Source organism: Fusarium proliferatum (assembly GCF_900067095.1).
Source record: "Fusarium proliferatum ET1 genome assembly, contig: FPRO_scaffold001, whole genome shotgun sequence".
NCBI lineage: Eukaryota > Fungi > Ascomycota > Sordariomycetes > Hypocreales > Nectriaceae > Fusarium > Fusarium proliferatum.
The window spans coordinates 1,737,938-1,753,769 of record NW_022194790.1 but is presented as its reverse complement, the minus strand read 5'-3'; the positions used below and the strand labels follow the sequence as shown (position 1 = coordinate 1,753,769).

At 51.1% G+C, this 15,832-nt stretch overlaps 5 protein-coding genes across 5 annotated transcripts; all 5 read right to left on the bottom strand.

The window, feature by feature from the left end:
- Positions 1 to 57: 57 nt before the first annotated feature.
- Positions 58 to 3,150, bottom strand: FPRO_01508 (uncharacterized protein; the record flags this gene model as incomplete). Its single annotated transcript, XM_031230694.1, has 1 exon — positions 58 to 3,150. One exon carries the CDS (start codon positions 3,148 to 3,150, stop codon positions 58 to 60), a length of 3,093 nt encoding a protein of 1,030 aa, XP_031074965.1.
- Positions 3,151 to 3,981: 831 nt separating this feature from the next.
- Positions 3,982 to 7,041, bottom strand: FPRO_01509 (uncharacterized protein; the record flags this gene model as incomplete). The annotated part of the gene is made up of 1 exon (XM_031230683.1): positions 3,982 to 7,041. The coding sequence occupies one exon, from the start codon at positions 7,039 to 7,041 to the stop codon at positions 3,982 to 3,984; it is 3,060 nt and encodes a 1,019-aa protein (XP_031074964.1).
- A 1,833-nt stretch (positions 7,042 to 8,874) lies between these two features.
- Positions 8,875 to 11,389, bottom strand: FPRO_01510 (uncharacterized protein; the record flags this gene model as incomplete). Its single annotated transcript, XM_031230672.1, has 2 exons — positions 8,875 to 10,814; positions 10,864 to 11,389. The coding sequence occupies 2 exons, from the start codon at positions 11,387 to 11,389 to the stop codon at positions 8,875 to 8,877; spliced, it is 2,466 nt and encodes an 821-aa protein (XP_031074963.1).
- Positions 11,390 to 11,958: 569 nt separating this feature from the next.
- On the bottom strand, positions 11,959 to 13,157 carry FPRO_01511 (uncharacterized protein; the record flags this gene model as incomplete). The annotated part of the gene is made up of 5 exons (XM_031230661.1): positions 11,959 to 12,078; positions 12,162 to 12,304; positions 12,368 to 12,462; positions 12,516 to 12,711; positions 12,755 to 13,157. 5 exons carry the CDS (start codon positions 13,155 to 13,157, stop codon positions 11,959 to 11,961), a joined length of 957 nt encoding a protein of 318 aa, XP_031074962.1.
- A 2,146-nt stretch (positions 13,158 to 15,303) lies between these two features.
- FPRO_01512 (uncharacterized protein) lies at positions 15,304 to 15,573 on the bottom strand (the record flags this gene model as incomplete). Its single annotated transcript, XM_031230650.1, has 1 exon — positions 15,304 to 15,573. One exon carries the CDS (start codon positions 15,571 to 15,573, stop codon positions 15,304 to 15,306), a length of 270 nt encoding a protein of 89 aa, XP_031074961.1.
- Between the last annotated feature and the right edge of the window lie 259 nt (positions 15,574 to 15,832).

Here is a 15,832-nt window from a genome sequence, read left to right as displayed (position 1 = left end):
AGCCGACATCCAAAGTTAAGATATAATGGCCTTTCAAAATGGTGCGAATCAGGACGATCAGCCCCGGGCACCTATACGACGCCTTTTGGCTGTTCCAGTCTCACGTTCACCCTCATCTTCGTCGTCGCCCGTTTCCTCAGCGGGTGTAGCGACGCTAGCTGGACGAACAGCCGAAGGCGGAGGCGCGCTACGCTCCTTTTCAGCACTTCGTAGATCACCCAAGAGCTTCTCGACCTCAACAAACATGCTGCGGGTATTTTTTACAACGCCATTCTCGTCGAGGCGGTAGCCCACTACTTCTTCCTCCTCCTCGTCCTGAGAGCGTTTCATAAAGCCAGGCCCAGGACCGCGATCGGGGTCAGCATTGTACATAATGGCATTGCAGAACATGTGGACAAGTTCGCGCTCAAGCTGGGCACTGTTGATTATGCCTTTTGGAGGAACAAGCTCGTCGGATATAGGTAGCCACACGTGCGCAGTACCAGGATCACCGCCGGGAAGACTGGCTGCAGCCTGAACAGCCGCCTTGTTCCCATGCTTGATAGCAGCCCGGATGGATGTTATATCTTGAGGCTGCAGCACAATCTGGCGATAATTTGGCGCGTCCTTCTCACGGAGCCTGGTGGCAAACATGTTCGCATCCCGGTGGCTAGAAATCTGATCCAGAGCAGATGACGAAACTTTGGTGAACCCTCGTGTCCAAAGAACTTGAGTTGTCTCGGGTGGTGGATTGACTGGTGTAATTTGTCTTTTTCGTTTATGGAGGCGCGAAGAGACACTACCAGGAGTCATGATCTGTGGCCGACCAGGGACGCTCTCATCGGCGGTAGTATCGCCTGTGTCTTCGGTGGGTCGAGGTGTAGCATCTTCATCCTTAATTTTGGGTGCTGATTCACTTGTTTGAGTCGGGGGCTCATCAGTATTAGAGAGGATAGATTGGCTTCGCCTGGATCGAGTGAGAGAAGGTGTGGAACTAACTGCACGAGCCTTCTGCCCGGCTCTGGCAGACCGGCCGCGTGCAGACTTGGAGACGGTCTGTTCGACTTTCGAGGCTGCTTTAGGCGCTTGTTTTCTTAAAGGTCTTGGTGTTGACCCAGCAGAGCTCGGTAACGTTGCAGGCTTTTGAGGAGGACTGACTGGCTCATAGGCCGGACTTTCAGGTGCCACGCTCATATGACTAGGACCCGGAGTAGACGGAGTGGAATGTGGAGCCCATTTTGTTCCAAACCCGTGAGTAACGTGAGTGGGTGTTGCTGAGATGGGCGTGTGCGGTGCCGATGGTACCCCAAGCTTCTTGACCGGAGTATTTAGAGCCTGGCGAATGATGTGGCTCAAAACGCCAGGTCGTTGAGGTTGACTAGCGTATTGTGACGATTGAGCCTTATCAACTTTAGATACCGGTGGCACAGGAGAGCTGACGGGTGACCCATGCTGAGGAGGTTGAGGTTGATATCCAGGCGGCCAACGTTGCTGGGGAGGGGCAATGGAGCCTGAAATTGCTGTAGGATGAGCTGGGGAGCCTGCGGCAGTCTGTCGGACCTGCTGAGTCTGCCCTTGGGGGGGCTGGATAGGGCGAGGGTGTGGCACTGGCGTCGTGGAAGACGGACGGGCATGGAGCGTTTGGCCTCCGGGAGACTCTGCAACTGGCCGTGGAGGTGCCGGCTGTAAGGGAGGGGCTAGCTGACCAGCATGCTGCGGTGGTGCCAGGCCTGGCTTAGCGGAATTTGGCCGTGGCTTCTGTTGATGCTGTTGTGGCAAAGACTGAGGCAGAGCCTGAGCGATAGGTTGAGTTTGCGAAGATTGTTGAGCCTGAGCATGCTGTGCTTGTGCAGGCGTTTGGATTCTTTGGGTTTGTTGAGTATGTTGTGTCGGTGTAGCGTGCTGAGCCCCAGGAGCGTGGGGAGCTGGCTGCGTTGATGGTGGCGGCGGCTGAATAACCTGGGGAGGGTGAGGGCGTTGTTGATGATGAGTTTGAGCTTGGGACTGTGCCTGAGGAGGTTGTGGAGCAATAGGATGTGACCGAGCCTGCTGGGGTGTTTGAGGATGAGATAATGGTTGAGCACCAGGTTTGGGAGAGAATTGAGCAGTTTGTTGTGGGTACCAATGCTGTTGCGATGGTACCTGCTGTGGGTGTTGTTGAGGATGTTGCTGTAGATGCTGTTGTTGCTGCGGTGGCGGAGGAGCTGTTGGTCCTTGGGCAACGGGTGATTGAACCTGCCGAGGAGGGGGTGTAGCTGTTTGTGGCGGCTGATAAGGCTTCTCCCACTTCAGAGCAGCTCCTGAAGCCGCATTTCCATCCTTCAGCTTAGCCTCGATGTCTGGTCTGGGAGCAGGGCTCTGCTTAAGAGGTTGTGGCGCCTGTAATGGTCGTGGTGTTGTCTGAGGGACACCTGCTGGAGGCTGAAGCACCGACCCGGTAGAATTTGGCGGAGTTGGTGAGTTCGAAGGTCGGATCGATGCCGTTCCAGTAGGCATGTGGCTAGGCGGCGCAACTGTTGATTGTTTATTGTGGGAGACAGGCGGTTTGGGTGGGATCACAGGCGTCTGTTGTGTTGGGCCTCTTCGAACTGGCGCCGCCGAGTTTGTTGCCATAGCAGGTGAGGATGTTGACCCATTAGGCGTAGCGGAAGGCTTCTGATCACGAGCAGCAAGTACAGGTGTTCCATTCTGGCTCGCGACTCTAGCGCGTCGTTCTCGTTCACATCGCTCCATTGCTTGAATTTCCTTTTGGGATGTCTCGAAGCTGCGCTCATCATCTCGAATTTGCGCGACGGTATTATCCTTGTATCGCTCATATAGCCGGTCAATAAGCGGGGGGATCTTGTCAACATGTTCGTAAATCTCCTTAAGCGTTGGCAAAGTTGCGTTCCCGAGCTTTCGTTTTCGCGAGTTCGGTGATGTCGTCGAATCGTCGGCCGCAGCCTTCTCATGCTCGCCCCTCAGTTCATCCCCCAAGAGTCGCAAAAAAAGATGTTGAAGCGCATCAGGTCTTAATCGTGCGGGATCATAAGTAGAACCCTCCTTGATGAGCGCGTTGTTGATGAGTTGCTCAGAGATACGCGCGAAGACCCCATTGTCGAATCCCTGAGCTACCAACGACTGGAATAATAGCAGCGACTCGAGGGGCGTGTGGAAGGCTGGTTGATTCATGCCCCGCTGTCCACCTCGCCAGCTATCCAAGGGGCCTTCACGTCGAGCAAGAAGATGAACTGGCGCCACGGTCTATGGTACTCTAGTTAGGCGTCTGTCGCGACACAGGTATAGCTACGTCATGGTCGGGGTCCTCTCAATCAAACACGTACAGGCAACCTTAATCAGTAACTCCAGAACCGTCTATGGCGACCTCTAGGCCTTTCATCGGGTACGTTGGGCTTCTTGGGCTTCTTGTTGCGAAACGCGCTCGATCGTCGAACCAATGGTGTAGTAATTTTTTGCTCGTCTGGGCGATCCCTCTGTTGGAATATCACGTGATTAAATCGCCGATAATGTTGATTGATGGTTGATTTCGATGATGCAGGGAAGAAAAATTGGGCTGAGTCCGTCCAAGCTGCATTGACGCTAAAGCCTGGTTGAGCACGTGATACCCCTGAACGCCAACACGCAAAAGGCGCGGCAAGCGATCCATGGAAACCGAGAGATATGGTTTCTGGTCACTCAATATATCAACTTTACAAAAGCTTCACTAGAGTTTGTTGGTTAACGAGAGGAGAGTATTTGTGCGCCTGATCACGTCCATTGCGTTAGCAAGAAGTGCCGGTTTTGGCTATGATAAAGGATTATTTTATCCCTGACAAAGTAACAGTAAAACTCCAGACCCATGGTATCATATTGGAACTTGGCATCAAGATACACTCGATGCTTGCCTTAATCCCCCGCCGTCCAGCCCATAAAACCAGCACCATTTAACGCCGTTGCCCTCTTAATCCAAGTATAACAAGAATAAATGAAAGTAGTCCTTCATAAGCAGGCAAGGACAAAACCTTAAGGAGAAAGCGAACTTGAGGATCCATTAATACTGCGCCTGGCCTCCTCATCCGGGCTATCTCCGTCTGGACTGTCTCCATCCTTTTCAGTTGGAGATCTTGGCTGGTAGCTGAGACGCAACTTTTCGTCCAGCAATGTGACTAGTCTCTCCGAGTACTGATCGAGAAGACCACTGAGAACCGTCTCGTTCATGGCTCTGCTTCGAATAGCCCGGTCGCCGAGAGCTGCTGCCGTCAGTCGCAACTCCTGATCTAGCTCTGTCAGATTTTCTTGGCTAATCGGCTCTGAGGAAGCAAGCTTCTTCCTGTATGATCTAAGTTGACGGCAAGTTTGTTCTGTCGCCATATTCAACGAGCCAAAGCCTCGCAAGTTTGATGAGGATGTCTTTTTGCGTGCGCTTGTGCCTAGAGTTGGAAGAGAAGGTCGTCTGGTAACCTTTCCCTTTGGAGACACTGGGGGACTATTCCGCGGTTCAGCAGAAGGTCGTCTTGACGGTGTATCTTCTGCCAATGTGCTACTAGGGCTTGTTGGAAGCCCTTGGGTAGGTGTTCTGACGCTAGCAGCCAGGTTGAATCGCGAGGTCCTCCGCTGTAGTGTTCGGGGTGGGGATCTCCGACCAGATGTCGGCGAAGGCCGTTGGAATTCGGCTAGCTCAGCCTTTGACAAGACCCTGCGAAGTGGCGGTCGTCCTGATACAGAGTCTTTGGCGGGCGATGGCTCTCTACTCGTGGAACCAGGCGGAGAATCGTTTAAATCCAGACCCCATATCATCATTGTTCCATCCGATGCGACACTCACAACCTTGCGGCTTCCATCATCATTTTCGATAAGGCAAACGCCGTTGATTGCTTCAGTGTGACCCCATTCTCGGTCCAAGAAGCTCCCTGTCTGGGCATCGTAGAGCCGAATGGATTTGTCTGTGTTTGATGTTCCGAGGAGGAAGTCTTGGTCTTTGGGAGGCCATTGTCCAAAACAGAGCGAGTCCAGAACAGCCGACTCGCCTTTTGTCTCGTCTTGGCATTTGAAGCAAGAGATCTTGCGTCCCGTGTTGAGTTCATATTGGCAAATAGACCGATCTAGTAAAGAGACAAAGACAGTTCTTTGGCCCATGCCCAGAACCATTGAGCTAGGCGAGGCTCGGAGAGAAATTACTCTGGAAGGGATAGCGGCAACAGAATCGGGATCACCCTCTTTTGTGATGATATCGTAAATTTGTAATGTTCGATCAAATGAACAGGTTAGCACCTTGTCTTCGGACGGAATCATAACCTGCACGACCTTCGCAGCGAACTCCAATGTCTGAAAATGCTCAATGGAGCCGCCTGCAGTCCTGTGGAAGAGCTGCGCAGTTCTGTCTCGTCCACAAGACGCCATGAGAAATTTGCCATCCCTGTCATAGACACTGACGGATCGACAATCAGCAGTATGTGCCTTGATGTCTAAAACGGGTTCCTTTGTGGCGATGTCCGTCATTCGTAGCACGCCCAGTCTATCGGCGGAAATAAGAAGTTTACCGTCATTCGTTGCCCGGGCGCATGTAAGTTGGTTGACCGAGTCCAGTTCGTTCTCTGGTTCAGTCATTCCAATCGGTACATCAATTGATGCTTGGACTTGACCCTCCAATGTCCAGAAGGAAACATTTCCAGAAACTGTCCATGTCAAAAACGAAGCTTTCAGATCATTTGGTCTCTCCAAGACCTGTATACCTGTAACAGACTGCCCATGACCAGGGATAGGAATGCTGGCCATTGCCTTGGTATTCTTGCCAGGCACATGGTCTGAGCTCCAGATGTCAATGGACTGTTGCGAATCAATGGTGACAAGCTTGTGTGTCAGAAAACCCAGGGCAACTTGTCCTGTAGGGCAGAATGTAGTCTCTTTTATACACGCGGACGGTGGTTGAGCGTCCAAAACAGCTTCAATGTCAAGCACGGCAAAATGGCCATGTCTGCCACCAACGTAGGCAATATTGCCCTTGACAGCAATAGTCGAAATGGAGAAGTCTAAACCAAGGACCTTCTGCAATTTCATCTGCCTGTCGTCCTCCGCCATGATACATACACCACCCGTTTCCGAGCAAATGATGAGGCTAGAGTTTTTGACGACAGCAGCGCAAGTAAAAGTATCCTCCAAGAGAGGTCCTAGCAGGATGTTACGCCCTGGTAGGGTTCTTTGAGAGGGTGGAGTAGAGGCCGGCTGTTCACTGAAGAACTTCTGCTTCGTAGGCGAAATAGTTGGGCCATCATCAGGTTTCCACATCTTGACATGGCGAACGCCAAATGTGATGAGAGAATTGCCCATCCATACCATGTCTTTCACATATGACGTGCATCGGTTTTGTTTGTAAAGTCTAGCCGCGCCTGTTCGAGGGTCGACCTTCCAGATATAGAGAAATCCATCGTTTGCAGCTCCTAGAGACGCAAGATACTGGGTGTCTGCAGACCACGCAACGCAATTGACCCCGAAAGCATGTTCGCTGATCGAGATAAGAGGGCCGTCGGAAGAAGTATCGTGTAAGCTAAAAACCAGAACTCGTGGGGAGTATCCAGTCTCGCCAACAGCTAAATATTTTCCATCGCGGCTCAACGCAAGGCATGTTGCAGCCTTGATCCGTTCGCGACTTGTCCAGGTATTGCTAGGAGACTCGTTCCAGTCGGACGAAGTGTGTGGTGAGTTAGGGAACCGCGGGCCTACACGTCCCCGACTGTCGTTCGCCTTTGGTGTTCCCGAGGGCGTCGTGGGTGTGTTTTGAAAGGTTGCTACGGAATAGAGTGGGACGGCGGTCGGTCGAGCTCGGTAGAAACGTTGAGTGTGATTATCGCCATTAACATCCACCACCACAACAGCACCTCCAGCTATGTATGCAAAGACAGACGGGAGAGTATCGAACCCTGTTGGAGAGGAGCATGTTGTGCCAATGACACGCTGGAGGGAGAGCTTCGAGGCATCGTGTGCGCGACCACGCATAGGCGACCTAGAGGACCTAGAAGGGCGAGCTAGAAAGGGAGAGTTGGAAGGCGTGAGTTTTAAACGACCGTTGGAAGGTGTCGCAGCCATGTTTCCTCCATTGACACTTGATGATGATATTTTGGTGGGTTTGTCGTCGAGAAGATTGTCTAGTGTGGATTGAGATGGTGTAATGGTGAAGTATCGGCTTGAAAGAGCGACGGGAACACCGAAATCTTTTCGTTTACGGCAAGAGAACAACAGTAGAACTAAAGAATGAACAGCCAATTCCCATTGCCCACAAACAAAAGGACAGCTGAAGCAAGATATGTTTGCAAAAGTGGATGGCGGGCGGTGTAAGTCGGGAAGCTGCTGCGGGCCTGCGGGGGCTAATGGCAGCGAGATTCAGAAAGCAAGAGATGGAAATATGTAAGGCTGCGGATGAGGCGTCAGTTGCTGTAGCGGAGGCGTCTGGATAGCGACCTGTTTGGAGCGAATTATCTAGCAACTTACAATGACTGGCAAAGTTTGTTAGTGAGCGACAAAGAAGATTGAAAATATTAGCAACATTAGATCTGGGCTCCCAACGAAAGAGGTTGGTGAGGTGGAAAGGGAAGAGAAAAGAAGGTTCGCACCAGCTTGTGGGATGGAATGCTGATGACTCTCATTCAACCCAACCCCAGCCCATTCCCTTCCCGTCAATATCGTAGTCAAATCATACCTACCTAGTATCAAAGACCAAGTCCAAACTCCATGTCCTCGGTGGGCGCCTAAGCAGTTGTTCTGCTGGGTTTGTTTACATGGACCCTTGTCTGTTCGTTGTCCAGGGGCCTTGTTGCTTTGATGAGAGCCAAGTCCCTGACGTTTATCTCACGGGCTGTTCTTTGGTATCGGTACCGGCAGTGGCCTGAGCAAGCTGGTTCTTGGCGGCTTGATCCTTGCCGCCTAGCTCTCCCGTTAGTGGCTGTCACCTCACAATCACTTCAGGCCAGGACGGTGGTAAATATTGAACCCAGAGCCTTTGTTGGTGACAATCATGCCGACCCCCTGGACACGTTCCCAGCTCTTATGTTAACGCGATAATCGTGATTCCTCAGCTACTACAGAGTATGCAAAGGCCATTTCCTTCAAACTGACAAGAAAAATCAGTTTGAGCCGCATGATGATCTCTCTCTCTCGCTCTATGTCTTCTCACAATACCCCATCTCGTTGTCGAGCCAGCAGCCACTATTACCAACCAGCTGACCCATTATCAATAACAACAACAACACACTCACACCAGAGAGCCACCTCTGTATTTGAGGTAATCAGGTAATAAACCAAAGAAGCAAATCCCACTAAGAAATTTTCATCCCCGGGAAGCAGCCTTACTTATTCGTCTATAGTCGACACCCGCTTGTCTAATCCCGGTCCTTGCGAAATGAGGATATACCCAGCCCCATCCCGTTCTGCCCTGTATCTTTAGTCTTGACTTCAGCTATTCTGAGCTTGTGATGTTTGTGCCAGTTAATTCTATTCTGTCTCACTCGTTCTTATCTCGGTTTAGAGTCCGAGCATCAGTCACGGGAAGTTAGTCAACCTATGAGCCCTAGCTCTTAAACGAGGGAATCAATCTGTGCACAGTACCGTTTAACAACCGCCTGGAGACTCGAACGCGTCGTCATCACAGTTGACCGTTGGTCTATTATTTGGCAACACAGCTTCGAGGCACACAAACAACCTTGGGGACATCCATTTCGCAAAATCCCTGACGCCAATGGCTCAGGCTTACTAGAACAAGTTAATTTCTCCAATTACCATTGCTCCCGCTCTTTTTGATCTGTCATACAAACTCCAATGCTCTATTTGCAACAAGCTCTTTGCCTTATAAACCGAGCTGTTTCAGATCCCACACTAGTAAATATCCAACACCCAGCACCAAATATATGGTTAGTCCAACTCTCATCATACAGCAAGGCCTTCTTCGGAAGCCTCGTCCCGCTCAAGCCGCTCTAGTCCTGTCCCAGCTGCGCCGTAAACACGTAGAGGTACGGCGATCTCAAAACTCTCACATATTAGATTTTCCACCGCCACCAGGACCGTCCCCCCCTTTTCATCTTGTGAAATTTGCTCCAGTAATGGGTGTGGTGCTCGTCTTTCGTGCTCAATGGGAGAATCGCTTCCCGTGGATGGCACCACAAACTCGATACGAATCTTCCATTCCAAGCTGACACCACTGGTGACAAACTCAGGAGTTGCAGTAATGGGAATCGTTGGTTTGAAGGTGACCCGTCGTGAGTACATCGTTGCTTCAGATGAAGACGAATAAACTTTCCGGGTCACTCGGTGGATGCTCGACTCTGATCTTATTGCCAACGACGGGTCTACTTTCTCCGATGTTTCCAATGTAATGTGCACGGCGTAACACGGAATGTCAGCGTCTGTAAAGTCGATAGCCATTGTCACAACTTCCCCCAGTCGGTAGGCAGGTCTCGTGAGCATCACTACACCAACCCTTTGCCCATTGCGTGCAATTTCGAACCGGTTCGGGCTCTGCTGCCCGCCAGAGGTCATGTTGCTTCTCATGATTGCCATATGAATAGCATCATGTGCGTTGCTGGCTTCCTCGAATGCCGATGGTCGCCTAGAGTTACCAGCGGCCGGAGAAAGAAGAATACTGCCACTCTCATCTCGTGGTCGATGGACCAGGTCTTCCACGTAAAGTAAAAAGTTATTCAGGGCAGGTTGTTGTCCTTTGGCTCCGTTGCCGTTGGTTTTTGATCCCTTATCACTGCTCGAGGGACTTTTCACTTGGGCCTGGTCCCGTAATAGGATATAAGGATTCATCAGGTCATGTCCCAATATCTCACCGTGGCTGTTAACACTTCCCAATACGCGAAAAGGAACTTCAACAGACTTCACTTGCTGCTCCTTTGTTCCTCCAGCCCTCTGCGTGCCAATAACCAAGCTATATGTGATTTTGACGGCCTTTCCACGATGGGACGGGGGAAGACCTTTTGGTAGTCGAAAAGAGTACTCGAAAACTCGACTCTCTCCTGGTGCAAGCTGCAGATCAACAAATAGGATGGACTGTGGTGTAGTCAAGAGAGGCACAGATTTCGAGTTCGCAACCCCTCGCATCTCCTTGATTGTGCTGAGCTCCCCTCCACCTAAGAAATCGCCCAGAGAGCTGCTGATACGACCCCATCCGAATCCCCCCAAAAGACCGCTGTCGCGCTTGGACTCGAGACCAACGACACCACCGCCTTGGCCAACTATAGCTTTCTTTTTGACTTGGTCAAATTGGCTGAGGCTGACAAGGGACCCGTCTAACGAGAAAGAGCCGTGTAATTGAGCATACCCCATCATCAAAGATTCAGGCGCTCTCGACTGTGGAGCCGGCATACCAAGGCTTCTCCTAAGTGGGCGTGCGTGTCCACGATTAGGTGGCTGCTGCGTCACGTATTCCGATACCAGAGTTTCTGACGAGTTATTGCTGACAGAATAAAACTCTCCGCTACTCCGCGGTGTGCCTCCGAGGACGCCGCTGCTTGCTAGAATGCGGGCCGCGGGTGCAGGCTGCTCATTGATCGTCGGGACGCCGTCCTTGAGGCGCATTGACAGTCCGCTGGAATCACCCACAGCGTTCCTAGGGCTGAGCATGTTTTCGTTTGTTGATCGTCTTGATAAACTTGGTCGTACTTCTCGAGCAGGCGAGGGAGCGGCAGGAAAGCGAAATTCCGGCATTGGGTTTTCCGGCATAGGTTGCGGCGATGATCTTCGTTGGCCGGCTGTAATAGGTGTGTGAGGAGTTGTTGGCGGTCGCGATATGCGACCGAATCGATCAGGTGGGGGGTATGATGCGTGGAACAAAGGAGAGCTTGAGAGACGAGGAGAAAATGATGCTGAGAAGAATTAGCTCCTAGTTCAAATGGTACTGTGTAAGCGACGAACCGGAATGAGGCCCGGTTGGGAGCTGGCCTTGCGCTCGAGGAATAATCTGTAGACTTGAGGCCCGCCCATGTCCTCGATGCGGTCTTTGAGGGCGCGACGGTAAATCATTTCGTTGTGTGTGGTCTTCCACGGTATTATTGGATCCTATTGAGACAATGGAAACAGAGCGCTTATGAGAGTGGCTTGAGCGACCATCACTCGAGCCTGCTGATGAAGGCCATTGGACTGAGCCGGTACGGCTATGTGATTGTGATGCAGGAACGCTTAAAGAAAGGGCAGAACGACGATGCCCTCTGCCGGAAGATGCTGACGGCGGTGGTGTTAATCCTTGGTTTAACTTGGGGCGACCATGCAAAGGTGAGGCCAGTCGACTTCGTTCCGATTGTTGCGGCTGTGGTTTCGGCTGGCCTGGTATCGGTGCCGCGTTTTTAAATGTAATCGTACATTTGACTTCCTCGCCGGCGAAGACAGTCTGGTCGTGCCAACGTATGAAGACACGGATATTGCTGGGAGCTTCAGGAGCCATTGCGGGTAAGGAGGCCGCTCAGCGACGAGCGCGTACGTGGGGGCGGCTATGAGACGGCAAATGCAGCATTTCTATACGTGCACATGTTCGAGTTCGAGGCGGTGGAGGATCCAAGGACGGCGACAATACGATGTTGATGAAAAGTGAAGAGCTGGTCATTGAGGGAGGAGTTAAACTGCAACGTCATGGGGTATTCCGCGAAAGGAGATGGAGGAGGTTCACGTTGGCGTCTTAGCGCAAGCTTCAGCAGCCAATCACGGCTTACGCTCCCGGTACAAGCTTAGACTATCCTGAGTCTTGACCATCAGAGCTCCACTGTCCAACCAGAAACGATAGCCCGGCACGACAATCAATGATTTAGGACATGCCTTCGGGTTTGCATAGGACAAAATAATAGAGCTGATTATGCAGAAGGCTGTGAATATGCTTATAATGCCCGTCTAACATGACCACATCGTCCACTGCTTAGGTCCCTTGCGCCGACCATCCACGGGTACCTTACTAACAGAACAATAGAGGTAACGACCATCATGACCATTAATTCCAGAGGGACATTTTCATACTTGGGATCAATCATCTGTCAGGTCGACAGCCTCTTTCCCATCTTCCAGTCTCACAAACTTCCATCGTCGGGGCGATTGGGAGGCTTCCTCTGCCTCCCTCTTGACATGAGAGGACTCATTCTTGATCTAGACTAAGTCAGTAAAAGAAGTCCAGAAACAACAGCAAATGGCCAAACCAGCCAAGCTTCTGTGTTGAAAATTTGCCTTACCTGAGTGTCACGTAGTCTTTCCAGAGCGAGACGGCGAATGTCACTCTCGGTGAGGAGAGAAAGGGCACTTGCATCGATGCTAGTTGTAGCTGAGGGCTCAGGTGACGGTGTGCGTGGAATGATCATCTCATGTTGGAGTGCTTCTGTATCGAAAGTTAGAGAATCCCGGTGCGATAAGCAATACTTGTATAGGTGAAAGAGCATACGGTAGGATCGATAACGAAAGAAGATTTCTCCCATCAAACGATCGTCAGTAGTGACTGTCTTTTGAGAACTGGGTTTCTCGGTTGTTTCAGCCAGCCTATACATCTATATTAGAACTTTCTTCCAGCAAACGCGGGTTTCATAATATACGTGGTTGTATGGCTTATGGCCTTGCCTTTCAGCGCCTTTTCCGCTACTTCTACCTCTCGGCTGGTGGAATAGCAGGAATGATGTTCCCGGGGCCGCGTTCCTTTAAATCGACCTGCGAAAAGACACAGCCGGATTATTCCCAAGGTTTCCGCACGTTTGAGGTCCTGGTTGAGCCTATCGGCACTTGTGGGATCGGCTGCAATCTTAGTAAAGATAAAGTGACTAATAGGTAGACTTACATATTGTATTAATAGGAGCAAAGACAAACTTGCCCAGTATTGGTTTTTTCGCCCTTGTTTCTGGTGAAACTCTTCCAGATGAGATGATGATGGCCTTTTTCCTACTACTAGAGAGGGGTACGTCTAGAATCTTGCACCTCCTCCGCTCGCCGTCGACGTAGACTTCGGCAATGAAGGAATCGTGGGAATTTGGAGGTTGATACTTATCAGAAACCACGATTTCGATGGCAAACTCGGCGCCTGACTTGGATTCGATGTAACACACTTTTCTTGGGATCTTGGTGCCTTCTTTGTCAAGTTTGACCACGGCCTCTTCGTCATCAAGGGGATCGTATTCTGTGGCGAGCTCCCCGGCGACTCGAACACGTGCGGTGACATGAGGGACCTCGTCCAACACTGCCATATTGGGGTGAAATAAAATGCCGCAACGTGAAAGTCCTGACGTGCGGTTCTCAGGAGAAGACAAGGTGAATATCAGACGATCAGGCTGAGGGTTGAAAGGAGAGCCTTTCGCCAGCTGTTGCAAAAACGAGCAGCAGCGTTTAGGCACTCCGCTACGTACCTATGCACCAGGGCCACCTAACAGTGTACTGCAGCTGCCCGTGGCCACAAGCAATCAATTTGGTGCCTCACTCCCATAGCAAAAAGAGTTCGAAATGTATTTCCACGACCGACTATATAACTTTGGAAGAAAGAATTAACCGACCGCACCACTTGGTGACCGATCTAAGCAGGTACTCTCCATTGAAATTGGTAGCGAGGACGTCCAAGAGCAAATAAAGGACAGGTTATAAGCCAGATCGAGCGGGAGGTAGAGGATTTTGTTCTCTCACTTATTTTACTCGATTTGTTTGGCTGAAAGATATCCAATCAGGTTGTGGTTTTCTAGTATTAGCATTTGGATAACTAATATGTCTAGCATAGGTGGTACCAGTTGCTTCGAGCACAACTGTTGTTCTTATGGAGTCCTTGTGAGCTACATTACTTACCTAGGTTTTTAAAGCAAGGTATGAGAGCCGGCGCATCAGAAACATCTTTGTTTTTGAACAAGCATTTTGGAAGTCCGGAAGAAGGAGAGTAGCGAGGATGTCTCTGTTTTGAACACTGACGGCTACGATGCAGGAAATGAAGTGATGCACAGATTGCCAACAAAGGAATATAACCATTAACACCCTTGAGACCAAGCGCATCTGGGGGGGAAGGAAGAGTCCGTAGGCAAAGAATTCTAGGGACAGCAACAGAGCTTAGTGCCTTCGTTCATATCTGGAGAATCTGGGGCATGCGGGGTCTTGCAGCTCCCGAACACTACCGGCAACCGGTCGACTCATCAACCGCCCCAGCAACATCAGCCCATGTGTTCAAGGTATGAGATGTTGAGAGAAGTGCTAGTCTAGTCTAAGTCCCGCTACCATTGGACCGGGCGATAGGAGATGCCTGCCAAACCAAGCCCACGGCATGGTAGCCTATCATTCCTCCACATTCACCTGCCATTATGATTCCATGGTAAGCACAAGTCTGGGGTCAGATCTACCTGCAAACATCTAGCTTGACACATCTAATCCCACCCCAGGAAAAGAACGGAGCCGCCGCCGACCCAACAAGTCCCTGAAGTCGGGGATGAGGAGAAGACTGCGGCCTGCGGCCCCGTTTGTGGGGTAGTCGTACCTACGGTATGTACGGAGAAGACAAGTGATCTGGCGGGGTAAAAAGCAAGCATGAAGTCGCGGATCCGTCAATGCCGCAGTTTTGAAGATAGCGGATGGGCTTCATCAAGGTATGTATCCCTACGTTGGGGCCTCCAATGTCGTCCTGTCATCTCCAATCTCAGCAATTGCGGCTCTCGTTTGTGGGGAGCATATGATCTATCATGTCGCGTGCATCCGGACTGCCGTTGGACCAATTTTGCGGAGGCGATGGGCAGGGCTGAAAGGTTATGTAAGTTTGCGGCTCTTGAGAAAAGCTATCGTATTGGAGGAATGTTGATATGATGGATCGGGTCACCTTAGAGGTGGCTAGCCTCTCAGGAAGTGAGATAAACACTCATGAAGCGCAAGGCTACTGCTCCAATAAGCTGGTGTATAGTGGGTGCCTGGGAAAGTCGCCAGAGCCGCAAACCATGAAGAACGAGGCGCATGTTTCCCATGTGGCCATGTTCAAAGTTGGCCGTAAAGGGAAAAAGTTCAGAGCGCTTAGAATTTGAGCCTGGGGAGAGGGAATCGGAGGCGGGGTGGGTGTGTGGGGCCGTCCCCGCCTTTGCCGGCGAGACGGAGACGCAGCGGAGCCGCAATTGCTCATGACCACCAGCAAACCTGCGGGTCCGCGAACCAAAATGAACTGCACGAGGCGTACCAACGTCTCGTCGGCCTTAGGGAACGTCACGGGGGGTGGTAACATGGGAGAAAAGCTAGACAGAATTGGGAATGTGTACTCGGGGCTAGGATGAACGGCTGCCCCAGGAATTGGAGAGCCACTCATGGCCTTGTCAAAACACAGAAAAAACGAGGGTCAGCTCTTTGTTAGTGCGGGGTCCGTTTAATGCTCGCTCACCTTTACGCCGAGCGTTTCGCAGGACCCTCCTTCGGTCTCCCAGTAACGAGCAGCGAGAGTCCAAAGTTTGAGAAAAGATTTATATTTTCTGTGTTTTCTGTGGAGTTTGAGGAGGCTCGCACAAGATACACCGAAGGGGTAGGTGAGGTCATAGAGGGGTTTCGTTTAAGGAGGGGAACCACATTGAATGGCAATGTAGATGTGAAGATCTGAGCACGGCCCTCCAGCAAGAGACCAGGTAGTGCTAGTGTCAGTGCTGGCAACACAGCCATCGAGGAAACGAAGATTGGACATCAATACTCCGTAGACCCCGTGGATATCCAGATCCCGAAGGTAATGTGGGGTGTGGCCCCTGGAGTAGGTAATAATCGACATTAGGGTAGCCAGTATCATTAATGAATTGACTAGGAGATTAAACATGTATTGGCATACATGTTTAAACAAACAGCTTCCAGTAACCTACACGATGTCGCAACTCGACTAGGCTTTGGAGGGGACGACTTGCTTGTGAACCCTCTTGAATGAGGAACA